General features: G+C 53.2%; 1 protein-coding gene across 2 annotated transcripts; it reads left to right on the top strand.

Moving 5' to 3' along the window:
- LOC111160833 (zinc finger SWIM-type containing 9) lies at positions 1–18,075 on the top strand. 2 transcript variants are annotated; one of them, XM_022524193.1, is made up of 4 exons: positions 1–267; positions 821–1,093; positions 7,780–8,092; positions 15,494–18,075. In XM_022524193.1, exons 1-4 carry the CDS (start codon positions 158–160, stop codon positions 17,666–17,668), a joined length of 2,871 nt encoding a protein of 956 aa, XP_022379901.1. In that variant the 5' UTR covers positions 1–157; the 3' UTR covers positions 17,669–18,075. The 2 variants fall into 2 exon arrangements, with proteins under 2 accessions (XP_022379901.1, XP_022379900.1); XM_022524192.1 differs by having other exon boundaries at positions 1–299; positions 823–1,093.
- The last annotated feature ends 379 nt before the right edge of the window (positions 18,076–18,454 follow it).

Below are 18,454 nucleotides of genomic sequence, written 5' to 3'. Positions count from 1 at the left end.
GCAAATGGGAGGAGGGAGCTACAGCTGGACTGGGGGGCGCGTCTGAGCAGGAGGTGGGCACAAATATTGGTGACACTTCTGAAAATTGGCCACAAGTGAATGAGGCACACACCTGTGGGCGAAAAGTACATACCGGATGTGAGGAGGACATCTGGATATGGGAGCATCTCGGAGGCAGGGGCTACAGCTGGATGTGACGACCCATGGCGTCACATCTGGGACAACAGCCATTTATCGGAGACACGTGCAGGGAGGAGGAAGCCACAGGTGCGTGAAGAATGTGACTGGAAATGAGGGTCCCTGAATGGATGTGGGAGAACATCTGGACATGGGATATCTTTAGAGGAGGGCAAAGAGGGATATGAGTTACAGCCAAGTGTAGACACATCGAAGGGGGGGGTTTCCTATGAATGGGGGCACAAGAGGTTATGGCCAAGTATAGGAGATCTATCCGGAGGGGGAAGGAGGTCTTGGCTGGAAGTTGAGAACACATTCGAGGTGTCCACCACTGCACTTAAGGGTTGTGTTTTGGGAGAGGGACCCCAAATGTACCTAGAGGCACATCTACAGAGGAGGGTGCCAGAGCTGAAATTGGGGATCAGGATGACAGGCTCCTGCTGTCCCGGGAATAATGCAGAAATGGGAGAAAGCCGAAGATGGAGTATAGATTCATATCTAGATATTAATGGGGGTGCATCCCACCCTGGGCCCTGCCTGGAAAGAGGCACCAGCACCAAAGAGGCAGGCAGAAAATGGAGAAAGTGGGATACCCCTGGTGGGGATGGGTCTGATACCCACATGCCCCCTCTCTTCCACTCAGGTGCCCCAGGATGGAGTCCCCACCCAGCACGGCTGGGCAGGAGGAACAGGAGCTGCGGGAGCGTGCCTTCTTCTCGTGGGCTGAGTTCAGCCGCTTCTTCGACGCGTGGTGCCAGCAGCGGCTGGCGCTCTTCTTCGTCAAGAGCTCCATGCACCTGGCGCGCTGCCGCTGGGCCAGCGCGCCCCCGCTCTACACGCTCATCGACGTGCTCAAGTACAGCTACGTGCGGCTCGTGTGCAAGGACGTGCGCGCGCCCAGCCGGCCCACTGTGGGGTGCGTGAGAGGAGCCGCGCCCTGCTGGGTGCTGGGGGTGGGGAGGGGAAGTGAGGGGGAGGAGTAGGCAGAGAGCCCCCCACCCAGAGATGGGGAGGGAGAGATGCCAACTAAAACAGCTAAGTACACCTTGTAGAGAAGCTAAGACAGGCCCAGAGAAAGGCAGACAGCCCGTGAGCTGGAAGGACAGAGGCACGCAGAGTGAGTGACAGGATGGGCTCCAATTGCAGACTTACAGAGAGGCAGAGTGAGATGGACACAGTGAAGAAAGCCAAAAGGGAGGGGGGCAGAAAATTCCAGAAACACAGAGACATGGAGCCAGACACTCTAGCCAGAACCAGAAAAATGGGTGAGAGCCAGGTTTGGGACATACACAAAGAGGTCAGAGACAGAGCTGCAGAGTAACCCATGGGACAAAGAGAGAACAGGGCTAGGTTCTCCGCGGGAGCCAGAGGTAATTCACTGGGGTGAGAAGGGGTTGAGCAGGATAGACAGATCCCCTGCCCTCCTAGCATGTTCAGACTGGACAGGAAGGCTGGTGTTATAGGAACAAGCTGACAGATAACTTCCCTACAACTGTAATGCTACAGGGGCAAATGAAACACCTGCGAGACAGCTGGGAGAGACACCCAGCTGGCCAAGGATGTTTTAATCGTTTCCCCCCAGTTTTAAACCAGAGCACTCCCCATAAAAGGTTCAGTTTCTGGCTTTTCTTGAAACACGGGAAAAGGCTGAACCCACCTTCTTGTGTGGCGGACGGCCACTGCAGTTAGAGGGGCGGGGGCCCTCGGGTTTGCCCCAGACCCCACTGCTCCCTATTACCTCCCACTTAGCCCTGCCACTTTCATGTTTCACCTTCCCGGTCCCTGTAGGTGCATGTGAGTTTCAGACCCTTGGTTGGAGAGGTATGGCCAAGAACGGAGCGCTTAAAAGCAGGCTCTGCCTTCAGGCTGCTTGAGACCGGCCCCATTGCTCCTGGGGTGGGTGTCTTTGGGCAACAGACATCACATGTCTAAGTCGGGTTTCTCCCCTCTGGAACATCAGGCAGCTGGGTAGATAACAGCTGTTCTAGAAGTCAAGAGCGCAGCCAGCCAGCAGCCTAGCCTCAAACCCCAGGCCTGCTATGATTAGCCGGTGACATCACCTGAGCAAGTGACATCACCTCTCTGGGTCTCAGTTTCCTGCCTTGGAAAACAGAGGAAGTGCCGGTACTGATCCATCCCAGGTTTTGTGAGGATTAAATGAGCTGATAGATGCAGATCGCTCAGAAAAGTAAGCACCTTCGAGCAGTGATTCTCACCATAGTTACTGAAACACTTACTGAGAGGTTACTCTTCTTGGTACTTGGTACTCTTCTTGGTACTTGACTCCTTGCTCATCTAGAAACAGAGACGCAGAGGTCAGGAAGCAGAATGGGATCAAACACACACATCATCATCACAGAGAAATCTAGAACATTAGAGCTTGTGAGCAGCTCAGGCCCCATCTGGAATCTCTCCTTGTTAACAGAACCCAATTCAAAGTAACAAACACTTATTGAGTGCCTACTGTGTGCATGCTCTTTCCTGGGCATTTGGAACCCAGAGCTTGGCCTCTGCCTTTGAGCAGCTGAGGACCTAATGGAGGGGGAAAAAGACGAAAAGAAAAAAGAAAAAAAAATTGGAAATGAGGGTTCACAATTGTGGGAGAAAAGAAGTTAGAGAGTGGGAGGGAGGAGGACAAAAGAGGGGTGGTCAGCCCAGCTCCACCTGGGATCTTACGGGGTATTTCTGGAAGGCTTCCTGGAAGAGGTGACTAGGAAATGAAAACTTGAGGGATTCTCTTTGTTTATACATTTATGTATGTATGTATTTGACCTAGACATATGGCGCTTGCTATGTGCCAGCACTGTCCCCAGTGCTCTGCCAGGGAGGAAGCCAGGAGACAGGAGGGGCTGAGAGCAACAGGAGCTCTGCGCATAGGATGGTCCCTCCCAGGGCCCTGTCAGGGACAGACTGAGGGAGAGAGACAGGAGGCCAGTGAGGAGGCAGGGGCTGCGGGGCCTGAGAACCACACACCAGAGCTTTCTCCCTGGCCACTCCAGCCCCGTTCCCCAAACGTTGCCTGGAAACCTTCCCCAAATCGCCACCCTGTCTCTTCCAGCGCCAGCCCTCTGCTCTGCACACCACCACCACCCCCTCCCCAGCCTCTCTCAGCGCTTCCCTCTCTAGAATACACACACCAGCCTTTGAGAACACAGAAAGCTTGACGACCTGAAAGATCAAGAAGAAACGGGTGCATGGAGGGCAAATGAGCTCAAAGCGATGGTACTTTTAGAAGAAAAAAAAAAATGGGGGAAATAGCAGGTTCATTTTTATTAAGTACTTACACCGGCCCTTTGTCTAACTACTTTGCATAATGTAATCCTCTTCTGGACTCCTCTCAATGAGGAGGTACTATTTTTGTTAGCCCCAATTTCCGTATGAGAAAACAAGCACAGAGAGGTTAAAGTGATTTCCCAAGATAGCCCAGCTGCTGAGAGAGGGAAACCAGGATCAGGACCCACACGGTTTGACAACAGAGCCTGTGCTTTCAGTCCCCTCTCTCTTCCTTCCCCTACCCCTCATCTTTATTTCACTCATGGATCATGAGAGTCGAATGTGATCCTAGGTGCCATGCTGTTTGTCCACCTGAAGGCTTTGTTTCGAGCGCCTGCTGGGTGCAGGGTGAATGTGTTTTAGATGGTGGGGGCTTCAGGGGAAGGGCACCCCATTCAGTGAAGACCATGCATTACAAATGGGCCTCCGTCAGATCCTCATCCCAATGTGCAGTGAAATCTGCCCAAGCCTGGGGATGGTCAGAGAGGGCTTCCTGGAGGAGGTGACACTGGTTCAGAGTTGTGAAGGAGGAATAGGAGCTAACTAGGGGAAAAGAAGGGAGAAGGATGTTTTATGAAGAAGGAGAGAACTGAGTAGGGTTGCGGACGGTGGGCATGGGGAAATGTGCGTGGTCTGATGAGTTTATAAGGCACGACAGGCAGAACTGGGTGCTGGGTGGCTTGACATAATGAGCAGAGTGCCTGGGTGTCTGGGGTTCATACAGTGGGATTCTGTCATTCCTCATCATCTGTTTACTGAGCACTTCCCAGGGGCTAGGGGCTGCTCTCAGTGCAGGGACTATTGCAGTAGGCAAAACAGACAAAGATTCCTGCCCACATGGAGTTCACACGTAGAGGGGGGTGGCATTCTTCACCCCAGCTGCATGTAGAGAAATTGCAAAAATAGCGTGCTGAGGCCACAGTAGACAATTATGTGAGGTACAGGGACCCCTGTGGGTACGTGCTTTTCTCTGACAAGATGCACAGCTCCCTGGTGTTGTGACCTTCACTGAGTGGGGGCTTGTTCTAAGGGCTGAACTAAAAGAGGCCAGAGAGAGTTTCACAGGAGCCCGAGAGTTAAGCAGGGGAGGTGGGTCAGGTAGAGTCCCATGAACGGGCCACAATTTGGGTAGCTCAAAAAGGGCTGCACATCGGGAATGTCTTTTGGTTCCACCAATACCACGGGGGTGGCTCCACGTTTGTATTTTATTTATAACGATTTGGAGGCTTAGACTTTTTTCTAATTTTGCATTATTCTTGTTGCTTAAAATAAGGCAAGAAATCCCAAGCTTTTTATGTAGATTTAAAAAGTCTAGCGGGCTCCCGGTTTTACTTTCCCTCATGCATGGAGCAGAAAAGGGGTATGTCAGGTAGCCCCTTCTGGTTTAACAAAGACAGTTCTTCGATATTTATACTGGAGAGACCTGGGGTGGGTTCTGGGGAGGCTCAGCCTTCTCGGGGGCCACTTGGAAACAATTTCGGAGCATTTTAGGGCGTGCTACTGGCATTCACTGCCTGTGAGTCAGCTTCTTCATTTCTTGCCAAGCCCTAGACAGTCTATGTTACAAGGGCTGACAAGCTGTGAGGACCTTGGGCCAAATCCATCCTGCAGCTGTGTTTTGTAAATAAAGTTTTATTGGAACACAGCCAGGCACATGCACTGACAGGCAATCTATGGCTGTTTTCACAGTATAGCAACAGTGTCTATTTACTGTCTGCCCTTTCGCAGAAAAAGTGTGCCAATCCCTGCTCTGTAAACACAAACCTCCTACCTAAAATGCCAGTATCATCCCTCATGGAGAAACACAAAACCTCCTTTCAGAAAGCAGATGTCAATAATATGTGTTATTTATCAGGGAAATGCACCCTGATTTTCCTCCCTGTTCTCTTTCATTTTTTAGAAGGCTGTTTGTAGCTCCCTGATTGATTTCAGCTAACGGGTGGGCCGTGCCCTGCAGCTTGAGGACCTCTGTCCGAGACAGACTCTTGCCCACACACAGATGGATAAGAGGGTTGGGGGTCATCGAAGCATTGTTTTTAAGAAGGGAGAACAGGAGACAGCATGCAGTTAGCAGAGGGGCACCTGGCTGGCTCCATCCGTGGAGCATGCAACTCAGTCTCGGGGCTGTGAGTTCAAGCCCCATCTTGGCTATAGAGATGAATTAAATAAAATCTTTAAAAAACAAAACAAAACAACAACAAAACCCCCCAACATACAGTTGGCGGAGTTGCCAGTGGCCTATCAGGCAGCAAAAGGAATGAAACAATGTTGAAAAGCTAATGAGTGAGAAAGCCCTTTCCAAAAGTATATAGAGAGTGGGGTTGGTTTCCTATTGCTGTTGTAACAAAGTATCACAGACCTGGTGGCTTACGGCATCGCAAACGTGTGATCTTAGAGCTCCAAGGGTCACCAGTCCAGCAGGGGTCTCACAGGGCTAAAATCGAGCTGTCTGCAAGGCTGGTTCATTCTGGAGACTCTAGCGGAGAATCTTCTAGAAGCGCCCGCATTCCTTGGCTTCCTGCTGTTCTAGCAGAGAAACATCTCTCTTTCTCTCTCTCTCTTTGACTTGCCTCTCTGGCTTCTTGCTTCTGTCTTCCCTTTATAAGGACCCTTGGGGGTACACTGAGTCCACCTGGATAATCCAAGATCATCTCCCCATCTCAGGACCCTTAATTTATTATTATTTTTATTTTTTCTATTTTTTAAAGATTTTATTTATTTATTTGACAGAGATCACAAGTAGGCAGAGAGGCAGGAAGAGAGAGGGGGAGCAGGCTCCATGCTGAGCAGAGAGCCCAATGCGGGGCTCGATCCCAGGACCCCGAGATGATGACCCAAGCCAAAGGCAGAGGCTTAACCCACTGAGCCACCCAGGTGCCCCAGGACCCTTAATTTAATCCTACTTGCAAAGTCCCTTTTGCAGTGCACGGTAACATTCACACAGCTCCAGCAGCTAGGGCGTGAACATCTTTGAGGGGCTGTTTTGCCTACCGTACACCAGAAGAAGAAAGGTTTCCTAAGTAAACTTTTTAAAAGCATTAACACAGGTGAAGGAAAGCACATCCATCATATGTATGCAACTCGGTGCATTTCCCCCAAATAAAATGCACATAACCAATGCCCAGAGCAAGGGGATACACGTGGCCAGTGCCAGGAAACATCCCCATTAGCATTTAACCACTCAAGGGTGACCACTCTCCGGTCTCCCAACAGCAGAGGCTACCTTTGCCTCCTGTGGAACTTTCGATAAGCCTGACATGCGGTGGCTTATCACCTTTCATGTCCGGCATCTTTCACACATTGGATCCGCGAGATCCGACCATGTTGCTGGGGACAGCAATGCCTGTCCATTCTTACTGTGGGTTAGGTATTTTCCCATCCTCCTGGTGGATATCGGTTTGTTTCCAGTACTTGGCAGATACGAGCAGGGCTGCTGTGAACATTCTAGTACAATCTTTGGGCACCCATCTTCCAGGCATTGGTCTTGAGTGGAAGCACTGGGTCAGGGGGAGGCACGTGATCTGAGTTAGCAGAGACTGGCCCGCGGTGAGAAGCGACTTATGTTGAAACTCCCATCGCCAAGAAGCTAAGTGCTAGGCTCTCTCCACATCCTGGTCTGTGCTCCCTGTTTATTTGGTTATTCAGGTGGTGGGTGGTGGCCTTTCCTGAGGCTTTTCTTTACTTTTTTTTTCCTGGGGCTTTTTATTGGGGTTCGCTCGATGACTGATGAGTTTGAGCTCCTTTCCATGTATAAGAACTTTTAAAACATGGGAACCCACCTTCCACTGTTTATGGGTCCCTAAAAACACACCCAGGAAAGGCTAGATAACCCATTTGGGAAGTGGCTACTTTGGGGGACCGAGGAAGACTTTTGGGGGGCAGGGTTCTCGGAGACCCTCAACTGGCCATGCCGTTCTTGCTAAACGAGAAGTGGATACAGGAGTCTCTGAAGGGTTTTGTTTCTTACAGTTTTTCGAGGTAAATAAAATATTCCTTGGCTTTTGGTAGAGATGAGGAGGTAGATGCAGAGCCACGGCCAACGTGGATGCTGACCGTTAAGTGCTTTCCATACATCAACTCTCAATCCTCACAACTCCAGGACAAAGGTCTGGTGATGATGAGCTCCCTCACAACATAGGAGGAAACTGAGGCACAGAGGCTTGAAGGGACTTGCCCGAGGTCACGCAGCTGGCAGATTCGGAAGGCCCTCTCTCTTCTCGATGCTTGCCACAGTCTTTAATTTTAGAAAATAAATAATTGAAGAGGAGAGGGAGAGGAGGAGGAGGGCAGACGGTGATGTGATGGCGGCGGTGGTCGTTCCTCCCGCAGGCCTCCCCAGCCCGGCTGCCCGGCCTTCATCATCGTCAAGCTGAGCCCACTGCGGGACCGCCTCGTGGTGACGGAGTGCCAGCTGACCCACTCGCACCCGGCCTGCCCGCTCGAGTTCGCCTACTACTTCCGCCCGGGCCACCTGCTGGCCAACGCCTGCCTGCCGGTGCGCACCACGAACAAGATCTCCAAGCAGTTCGTGGCGCCGGCCGACGTGCGCCGCCTGCTGTCCTACTGCAAGGGCCGCGACCATGGCGTTCTGGACGCCCTGCACGTGCTCGAGGGGCTCTTCCGCACCGACCCCGAGGCCAAGGTGGGGTCTCGGGAGAGGCAGGCGGGGGCGGGGGAAGAGCCACGTCGGAACCTCGCGGGTCGGTCGGTCATTCATTCATTCATTCATTCATCCGCCCACTCATCCGTTCACTCCTTTCATCCATCCACCCCCGTTGCCCCCACATCCCTGTCATCATTCGCTAAGTGCTCACTGCGGCCTTGGGGAGACAGCAGCCTGCCAGACACCCATGGTCCCCGCCCACAGGGACCACCACAGCTTCTGCCCCAGGGGACGAGGGAAATGCTCTGGGATATCCCCACACGGTAGGGTAGACCCTGGCCACATGGGGCTGTTGAATGCTTGCAAGGTGGCCAGTAGGACCGACGAGCTGAATTTTAAATTTTATTTCACTTTAACTCATTGAAATTTAAAAGAGCCTCTTCTGGCTATTGGCTACCTTGCAGAGGAAGATACTAGAATCACCTTGCCGTGGTAGTGGGGGAACCAACAAGAGACAGACACACCCAGCCGTGATAAAACGTCAGGAAGGTTGGGCGAGGAAGAGGAGGTGACAGAAAGTGCCACTTAAAAAAAAACAACGAACCACACACATAGAAGGTACACAGATGAGACGTGCATAGTTAGAGGAATGACCCCAACGTGAAAACAGCCTTTCCCCACCACCCCGATCAAGACTCAGAAGGGAGGGTCACCTTTGTCACCTAAGGTGATGGAGTGAGGAGTAGTGTCAAGGAGAATAGGGTGAGGACATGGAGAGGGACAGTTAGTTGTAAGGGTGCTATTTTAATTTATTTTTTAAAAAGATTTTACTTATTTGAGAGAGAGTGAGAGAGAGCACAAGCGGTGGGGAGAGGCCGGGAGAGAGGCAGAGGGAAAATAAGAAGCAAACTCTCTGCTGGGCGGGGAACCCAATGCGGAGCTCGATCCTAGGACCCCGGGATCATCACCTGAGCCGGAGGCAGCTGCTCAACCAATTGAGCCACCCAGGCGCCCCTGTAAAGGTGCCATTGTGATTTGAGTGGTCAGGGAAGGTATCTCTAAGGAAATGCTCATGAAGCAGAAGAGGCAGAATGGAGGCAGGGGACCCCCATTCTATCTTCAGAGGGACTGGAGTTCCAGGCAGAAGGAACAGCCAGTGCAAAGGTCCGGAGGCTGGAGCATTCCCACTGTTCCTCTATGAGGAATCTTTCTGATGCTTTCATCCAACTCCAAAGTGAGGGGTGGACATGTAGGAAGGGAGGGAGGGAGGGAGAAAGAGGGGAAGCTAGGTTCTCCCCACTGGCTGTGCTTTTCTCTCATGTAAGGAAGAGGTCCCCACCCAGGGTAGTGATGCAGTGACCCACTCTCCCGAATTGGGTCCAGAACCCTCCCCCCACCACCATCTCATGCTCAGGACCCAGCCGTGATTCAAACCACCAACCCAAACCCAGCCCTCTGTCCACACATCATATCGCTGATAATTTTAGTTCATGTTTAGCAAGCACTGACTGTGTGCCAACACTATCTCAAGTGCTTTGCATGTTATAATTCATTTAAATCATACCAGAGCATGTTGAGGAAGGAGTCCCCCATTCGATAGACATGGAAACTGAAGCACAGAGAGGTCAAGGAATTGGCCCAGGGCCACACAGCTGCTTAATGATGGAGCTGAACTTCAGACCCACACAGTCTGGATCCAGGGCCATGCTCTTATCCGCTTGGCTATTCCCCAGTTTAGAAATGAGGTTCAGGCCCTTTCCCAGCAGGTCTAGCCTCCGGAGAGCTGAGGGTCCCACCGAAGTCAGTTTACTGCTCTGTAAATTGGGAAGTTCGTGTGTGTACTCCCCATGCTGCTGGTCTTTGCTGAAGACCACTTACCTGTTATCAGTTATCTCCTGTCCACCGTCAAATAAATAAGCCTTGGCGGTCCCTGCAGACACCTATGTAGGGCTGCCCCTCCCTCCCATGAGAAGCCGCTCACCGACAAGCGAAAGCCTTTAAGGTCAAGGCATTGTCTTCTAAACTTCCAATTAGGAGGCTGTCATAGAGTCCCGGCTAAACCAAGGTTGGCTCTGGGGTCCATCTTTCAGTCCACCTTAATCCTTTTAAAGCAAATGAGGAAGGAGTTCTGGAACACCAAGAGACAGAAAAGCCAGAGGATTATTCCTTTTTTTTTTTTAAACACTTAAATATTGACTTCTTGAATATGTAACACATTCACATGCTTCTAAATTCAAAAGGTACAAAGGTTCAAAAAGTGAAAAGTCCCCATGTCACCTCCTGTCCCCCAGGTCCCCTCCTCAGTGGCCACCAGAGCATCCGTTCTTCATGTATCTTCTGTCTCTATTCTGTGGCTCAGGGCTATCCAGGGGAACTTGCTATGATGATAGAAATGATCTGTGTCCCCTGGACTCATGTGGCTATCAGGCACTCGGAATGTGGCCAGTATGGTGGAGGAACTGGATTTTTAATTTAATTTAATTAATTGCATTTTAAATAGTCCCGTATGGCTAGTGGCTTCACACTCAACAGCCCCACCGTATCGGTATACAGAGAAATTTGTGTCTATCGTTTTCATTTTATTTCCACTTGCTCCCCACCCTTGCAAGGTAGCCTATTAGACTTTTTTTTTTTTTTTTTTTTATCTTGCTTTAAGTGTTGGGGCTGGCCACATGTCAGCCGCTTTCATTTCTTCCTCTGGGGCTGGTCATCTTAAACTGTCTTGCCTGGCGGGTACGGGCCAGGCTGCCAGCTTCCAGGAGCCACGTGGGGGAAGAGGGCTGGGGAGCTGGCTCTGGGTAAGCAAGATGTAAGGACACCCTGTCCCTCATCACATGGACTTGTTGTCCCCAAGGCCAGCGGCCCCTTCTTTCTTTCTTTTTCTTTTCTTTTTTTAAGAAATATTTGTCTTTTTCATAATCTTTTTAAAAACATTTTTATTATTATTTTTTAAGATTTTATTTATTTATTTGACAGACAGAGATCACAAGTAGGCAGAGAGGCAGGCAGAGAGAGAGAGAGAGGAGGAAGCAGGCTCCCTGCTGAGCAGAGAGCCCGATGTGGGGCTGGATCCCAGGACCCTGGGATCATGACCTGAGCTGAAGGCAGAGGCTTTAACCCACTGAGCCACCTAGGTGCCCCTCTTTTTTTTTTTTTTTTAAAGATTTTATTTATTTAATTGAGAGAGAGAGAGCACAGGAGCAGTGGTGAGGGGCAGAGGGAGAGAGAGAAACAGACCCTCTGCTTAGCAGGGAGCCTGATGAAGGACTCGATCCCAGCACCCTGAGATCATAACCTGAGCCCAAGGCAGACGCTTAACCCACTGAGCCACCCCGGAGTCCCAGTCAGGGGTCCTTTCTGTTTTACCCTTCACACAGAATCAACTCCAGCCACCTTGGAATGAGAGGGAACTTGACCTTGAGAGGTCTACTTTGAAAAGTCGAATGCCTGGGACCCCCTGAGTGGTGGTGACCCACTTGGTCCTGGGACGGGTCCCACAAAACTAGCGTACCCAAAAGCCACCGCCACAGTTTATGGGCAAGACTGAGCAGCTGCCTCAATGAGGGAGGTGTTAAGACCTTTTATAATCTGCCCTGAGGCAGCAATGATAGGCTGCGGTGTTTAGTCATGTCTCCAGTGCCTCGTTTGTGGCAGGCTCCAGGGTAATCAACAAGCCAACTGGCTTTCTGGACAGAGATGGTGCTTGGCACAGAAATGTTGTACCTTCTGGCATGGGTGCGCTATGCCTTCTGAGAAAGAGGAACGTTGATCTGAGTGTGCCACTTATGAATAGTAAACGGTAAACTGGTAGAGTCACGGTGGGCGACAATTGGGCAATTCTACTGAAATGAGCACGTTGGTCCCTCCCCCACTGCTGGGAACTCATGCTGCACAGGGTCAGGGTGACTTACAAGTTAATCAGCTCTTTTCTGGGTCCTGGAGTACCAGCTAGAACCTGGTTTGATTTATCTTGTGAGGTGCTAAGAGCTTTCTGTACCTTCCAGCTGTGCCGTTCACTGGTCATGGGACGTGCAATGAGGTGCAACAGGTTACTTCTCCAAGCCTTAGTTTGTTTGTCCGCAGAATGGGGATAAGAATAGGTGATACCTCGTAGGGTTGTCGGGGTTGTTGTGCGAGGATTAAGTGTGTGCACGTGCATGTCTGCGTAAAAACAGACAAGTAGGAAGCCCTGTATGCGTCACTTTTTAGGTATTATTTTTATTCCCTCAAGTTTTTCTTTGAGACAGTCTGGAGAATAGTACCGTTCCGATCACGTGAACACAGGGGTGTGGATGGAGCGCCTTCCGTGGCGTGGTCCCTGAGAGTCACATCTGTAGAACCCTCCATCTGTGCTGTGGCTGACGCATCCCAGTGCCACCGATCCGGGTGTCTGAGGCGACCCCTGCCCTCATGGGAGCCCTCCCATCTGCCAGCCATATGCCCTTGAATCAGGCCTGTGGGATCACCTTCGTGAAGGCCAAGGGGGTATCGCGGTCAGGAGCGTGGACTCTAGGCCCAAGCAGCCTCGGGTTCAAATCCCAGCCCTGCCACGTATTACCTGCAGGTGTTCACCTCTCGGTTCAAGGTACTTCTTGTTGTGCGACTTCTTGGAGCCTCAGCCAGCCCAACAGGGCAGGACTCTGGCCTGCCTCCGTCCCTCCTCTCTCTTCAAGGCCAAGCGCAGCATCTGGGCCCACAAGAGGCTCTCAGTCAACGCTGCTTAATGAACCAGTCGCTGGGCAAGAAAAGCTTCTGTGCCCTCTTTAGAATGAAAACCTGAGGTCAGAAATCGAAGTTTTCCCTTAAAGAACGGAAGTCTGCTTCTAACTCATCAAGGGCTTGCCTGCTCTGGAAAATCTCAAGGCATGTACGTTTTGCTGTATTTCCTTTCCCCACTCCTGATTCCCCAGAAGAAACAGACACTCAACACAGAACTCAACACTATAGAAAGGTGTCATTCTTTTTGTTATACTTAGGACAACTTTTATCTTGGCATTGATTTCTACACTAGGGCTGTCTGAAGGAACTTTCTGTGAGGTGCAAATGTCCTGTATCTGTGGCATTCAGGAGAGCAGCTGCTAGCCCCGTGTGGCTGGTAAGCCCTTGAAATAGGACTAGCACGGCCGGTGACCTGAATTCTCATGTCAAACATTAATTAATTTAAATGTAAATAGCTACATGGGGCTAAGGCGACCAGCTTGGACAGAGCAGTTCTAGATGGAGACCTTCGCGGAGATATATTGCAAAGTAGTCGTAGTATAAAAATTCATGATGGTTGAAAACAATCGCAGTGGGCCGGTAACTAATCCAGCGGTAGGTTTTCTAGGACTTTTCATAAAATTTCATAAAAATTTCATAAAATTTCGAATTAGTGAATTCTAATACGAGTTAAGATGTTGAATACAGGATTTTTGGGTTGGAAAAGCAATTTCCTTGTTCTTTTGGGACTCTACTAGATCTTTTTGTTTTTTGTAGAGGATTTTTTTTCCTTCCCCTTGAAAGCTGAGAATGATGCAGTGCTTTTCCCCCCTTAAGATGTATTTATTTATTTTAGAAAGAGCACAAAAGAGTGCAAGCAGGAGAGGGAGCAGAGAGAGGGGGAGAATCTCCAGCAGGCTCCCCACTGAGCAGAAAGACCTACGTGGGGCTTGAGCTTACAACCCCAAGATCATGACCCAAGGCAACGGAGCCATGTTCCTGCCCAGGCAGTTCAGTAGATGGAGCTAAAGCCTGGAGATACGGAACTGGGAGTTACCAGCTGAGAGATGAGGAAGGCAGTGTGACCTGATGAGATCACCTTGGCAGAGCCTGGAGACAGGAAAGAGGAGAAGAGAAGCCCGGACAGGCTCTTTGGCTCCACAGCTTTTACAAGCGGAGCAGGGACGGAAGAGGGCAAGCAAAGGAGACCACGTGGGATATGCCTGGGCAGAAGGAGGACAGCCAGGAGTCTCCAGGGTGACAGAAGCCCAGAGAGACCTGTGTTCCAGAAAGGGGGCAGGCTCCGCGTCCTCGGTGCCGCTGAGAGACAAGTAACACGGAAATCATAGCGGGATTAGATATGCACCAAGCTTTGGACACAAATGATTTTGTTTTAGCCTCTCCATGACCATGGTGGACAGACATTACCTCAATTTTGCCGCCAAGGAAAGTTGAGACTCAGCCCAGGATACCCACAGCTAGCAAGAGACAAAGCGAAGATTTAAAAGCAGACTCCTCCCTGGGCTGTGGAGACGCGGCTGATGGATAGCGCTGCGCACTGACCCATGCGCTCATTCAGGATGTATGGAGCTGCGGTCGTGAGCGCCCCTGCAAACATCAGGAATGCAAAACACAACATCCCTAACCTTGTGGCGCTTCCGTCTTAGGAAGGGCAAACCGATGATCAGCAAATCAGCAAATAAACACGTGACATGCTTCAGGGTGGTTAAGTGCCATGGCCAACAGTGGCTAGAGAGAGCCACTTCCATTGCTTAGAAGTGATGGTTAAAGCAGACCTTGATGAGGACATGATCTCTGAGCCGGGGTGATAATGGCAGTGACGATGAATGCTTGGAGAGCACTCGCTCCTGATTGAACATTAACATATTTGTGCCAGGCAGTGTTCTCAATGATTTAATGCATTCCATCCTTCCAGTCACAGAAATACTCTCTTTTCATTTTACAGATGGGGGGGGCGGGAGGTCAGGGAAGTTACCCGAGGCCACGCCGCCAGGGTCTCAGCCCCTGCAGTCTGGCTCTAGACCCTAAACGGGACCTGAGCCTCCAGGCATGAAGGAATGAGTTTTCCATTCCCAGAAGGGAAAACTGGGGGAAGAAAGGGGGGAAGGAGGAAACTGAGGCTCAGAGAGGTTAAGCCTTTCTGAGTGGTGGGACCAGTTGTCAAACCTAGACGATCGGGCTTTGGAGTCTACCACCTGAGCGCTAGGCCAGTGGCTCTCCAACTAGAGAGCGCGTGGGGATCCCCTGGAGGGCATGTCAGAGCGCCGACTGTGGGGCCTTGAAGAGTTTCTGACCCGGCAGGTCTGGGAAGGCCTGAGAATATGCATTTCTGTCAAGATCCCAGCAAGCGATGCTGCTGCTCCAAGGCCTCCACTTCGAATTTTACTCTAGTCTGCCTCTGAGTGCACGAAGCAATGAATACCCAGGTCCTAGTAGGTACACCGAGGCTCAGAGAGGCTGTCTTGTGTGCAGAAATCACAGAGCTCTTAGACGGCAGGGCCAGATCTCACACCCGGGCAATGGGCCCCCAGAGGTCGCATTTTTAACCATTCCCCGGCACTGCCTCCTACCGGTCGGAAGAATAAATGGCTGCACGCAGGGATGCAGGGATTCCCACTGCCCCCAAGGATGGTGCTGGGTGGATGCCCGAGATCTGGGAACCGCCGGGCGAGCCCGGCGTCCCCTGACCTCATTCCCTGCCTCCCCCGTCCCCGCCCGCAGGTGAAGCTGGTGTTCGTGGAGGACCAGGCGGTGGTGGAGACGGTGTTCTTCCTGACGTCACGCACGCGGGCGCTGCTGCGGCGCTTCCCCCGCATGCTCCTGGTGGACCGGCTGCCCGGGCTGCAGGGCGCGCTGGACCTGCTGGCCGTGCTGTGTGTGGACGCGGCGGGCCGCGCGCGCCAGGCCGCCTGCTGCGTGGCGCGTCCGGGCACGCCAAGCCTGCTGCGCTTCGCTCTGGCCTCGCTGCTGCAGAGCGCGCCCGACGTCAAGGGCCGCGTGCGCTGCCTAACCGCTGGGCCCGAGGTGGCGGCGCAGCTGCCCGCCGTGCGCCAGCTGCTGCCCGGCGCGCGCGTGCAGATTTGCCGCGCGCAGGGCCTCGAGACGCTCTTCAGCAAGGCGCAGGAACTGGGCGGTGCCGGCTGCGAGGACCCGGGCCTGTGGCCGCGCCTGTGTCGCCTGGCCGGCGCGTCGTCGCCCGCCGCCTACGCCGAGGCGCTGGCTGAGCTGCGCGCACATGGCCCGGCCGCCTTCGTGGACTACTTCGAGCGCAACTGGGCCCCGCGGCGCGACATGTGGGTGCGCTTCCGAGCCTTCGAGGCGGCCCGGGACCTGGACGCGTGCGCCCTAGTGCGCGGCCACCGCCGGCGCCTGCTGCGCCGCCTGAGCCCCTCGCGCAGCGTGGCACAGTGCCTCCGCGACCTGGTGGCCATGCAATGGGCCGACGCGGTCGGGGAGGCGCCTGATGGCCTGGACGGTGGGGGGCTGGGGCCGGAGGTTGAGCCGGGGAGGGGATCCCAAGGGGGGGAGAGGAGAAAGGGCCTGGAGAGCGGGGACTGGGGAGGGGCCCCGAAAGGAGGAAGTATTTGGAGAGGCGGCCAGTTGGAGGAGGAGTGGCCCCGGGGTTTGGAGGCCAGAGAGCGGGGAGGGGCTCAGTTAGAAAGCGAGATGGGGGGAGGGTTGCAGGTCCAAGACTGGAGAGAGGTCCAGTTGGAGACCCGGAAAGTGAGAGGCCTAGAAGGGAGTGTTTGGAGAGGGTCCCAGTGGGAGAACGAGCAGTGGAGAGGACCAGAGATCAGAGACTGGAGGGGGTTCCTGTTAGAGGAGGAGAAAGATAAGGGACCGGAAGGTTATGTCTGGAGAGGATCCCGGTTGGAGGACCATGGGCTGAGAGGATTGGAAGACTACACCTGGAGGACGGCCCAGCTGGAGGATCGAAGGGTTAGGGTGCTGGAGACCACAGACCGGAGGGGGACCCAGTTGGATTCTGAGAGGGCCAGGAGTCTTGAAGGGAGCACCCGGAGGGGGGCCCAGCTGCACGACGAGAGGGCACATGGGCTAAAATCCAGAGAACGGAAGGGACCCCAGTTGGAACCTGAGAAGGGAAGGGGGTGGGAGGTCAGGAACTGGAGGGGGCGCCATTTGGAGAAGCCCAGGGAGTTGGTCCCTGAGAATGGAGACCAAAGGGGGCCCCAGTGGGGAGAGGAGAGGCAGAGAGGGCCGGATATTGGAGAAGAGAGAGGAGTGAGTTTGGGGGTCAAAAGAAGAAGGGACCTGGAGGATGTGGTTCTGGTCCAGCTGGGGGACACAAGGATGACAGGCCTGGAGAATGGGGAGGGAGCCCCATCTATGGGCCCCAAGAGCAGAGGAGGACAAGCGATGGAGTGTGGGGGCACAGGAGGGAGGTGTCTAGGGCTGGGGAACGGAGTGTGCGGCACCCCATTGGGGACTGTGTTTGAGGGTGATCCGGAATGGGCAGGGACAAGGAGAGTCTACCTGGCCACTGGGGAGAGCCTGCAGGAAGGCGGTGAAGAAGGCGGCCCGCGGGAACCGAAGAGGCCTTGCTGCCCCTCGGCAGAGGAAGAGGTGGACTGGGAGCCCCTGGCCAAGTTCCGAGCGGCGTGCGGGCCAGAGCTGGCAGAATTGGTGGCCGAAGAGCTGTCCTTTGCCAGGCAGCACGGTACCCGCGGTTTCCACTGGACTGGAGCTGGGTTTGCCCTTAAGGATGGCACCTCGGACTTCTTCCTGGACAGGGCTCTGACCCGCTGTAGCTGCTCCATCCATGCCGCCCGGCGTCTGCCTTGCCGCCACCTGTTCGCAGCACGCCTCCTCACAGGGGCAGCCTTATTCCACATGGACCTGCTCAGGGATTGCTGGGGGAGAGCTCCAGAACCCTGACCCACCAGGGTCCTGCCTGCCACCCTCCACTGCAAAGGTAGGAGGGCATTCTTCGATCCCAAAGATAATAGGGCTGAGGCCAAGAAGGCCAACCCAGTCCCTCTGGCCACCTCCTGTGTCATCCAGGGACCTCACCTTGGCCGTTTGTCTCTCTGGGTACAAGGGGAGGCTGACTGGTCTCTGAGGCCCTGGAGCCACAGTGTGGAAGACAGTGGTGGCCAAGATGGCTTCTGAGGGCTTCCCTCAGGAGAGGAAATGTGTGATGAGACAGGGGCAGGCTGGGGCAGAAGGAAGTAAAGGGACAAAGCTTGGGGAGGGGAAGACACCAGGACATGGGGAGAGCCCATGCAGGAGCAAATGGTCACTCCATAGAGTGCAGGGGTGAAGGAGAGAAGCAAAGGGGACTGTAGGAGGACAGGTGGGGGGTGGGGGGGAGAGAGAAGCTAGCGGGGAGACAAGTAGAGGAGAGAGGACAAGAGGAGAGGCAGAAATGGGGAAAAGCAGAGGGAAGCAAGGGAGAAGGAGGCCAGGGTGGAGGACAGAGGAAAAAAGAAAAAAGACAAAAAGGACACACAGAAAGAAAAGGTATGGGAGATGGGGAGAGAAGGAATAAGAGGGGAGTGATTTGAGAGTCTCCAAAGCCCAGAGGCTTGGATCCCCTTGACCTTCTGGTTGGTCATTCCCAGAAGAGACTGAATGAGGGGGTGTCTGGTGGGATGGGCTGGAGGTTCTCCAGTGGGAGAGGGGAACAGTCTGGACTATTGTGTTTCAAGATTGGAATAAAAC

This window comes from Enhydra lutris, unplaced genomic scaffold (assembly GCF_002288905.1).
Source record: "Enhydra lutris kenyoni isolate GAN:26980312 unplaced genomic scaffold, ASM228890v2 scaffoldscaffold77, whole genome shotgun sequence".
Lineage (NCBI taxonomy): Eukaryota > Metazoa > Chordata > Mammalia > Carnivora > Mustelidae > Enhydra > Enhydra lutris.
Note: the sequence above shows the minus strand (reverse complement) of the source record. Positions and strands in the feature narration are given on the sequence as shown.

Coding starts and splice junctions, on each gene's coding strand:
- LOC111160833 (XM_022524192.1), top strand. CDS start 158: ATGGGAGCATCTCGGAGGCAGGGGCTACAGCTGGATGTGACGACCCAT. Junction 300..822: donor TGTGACTGGAAATGAGGGTC/CCTGAATGGATG, acceptor TTCCACTCAGGT/GCCCCAGGATGGAGTCCCCA. Junction 8,093..15,493: donor GCACCGACCCCGAGGCCAAG/GTGGGGTCTCGG, acceptor CCCCGCCCGCAG/GTGAAGCTGGTGTTCGTGGA.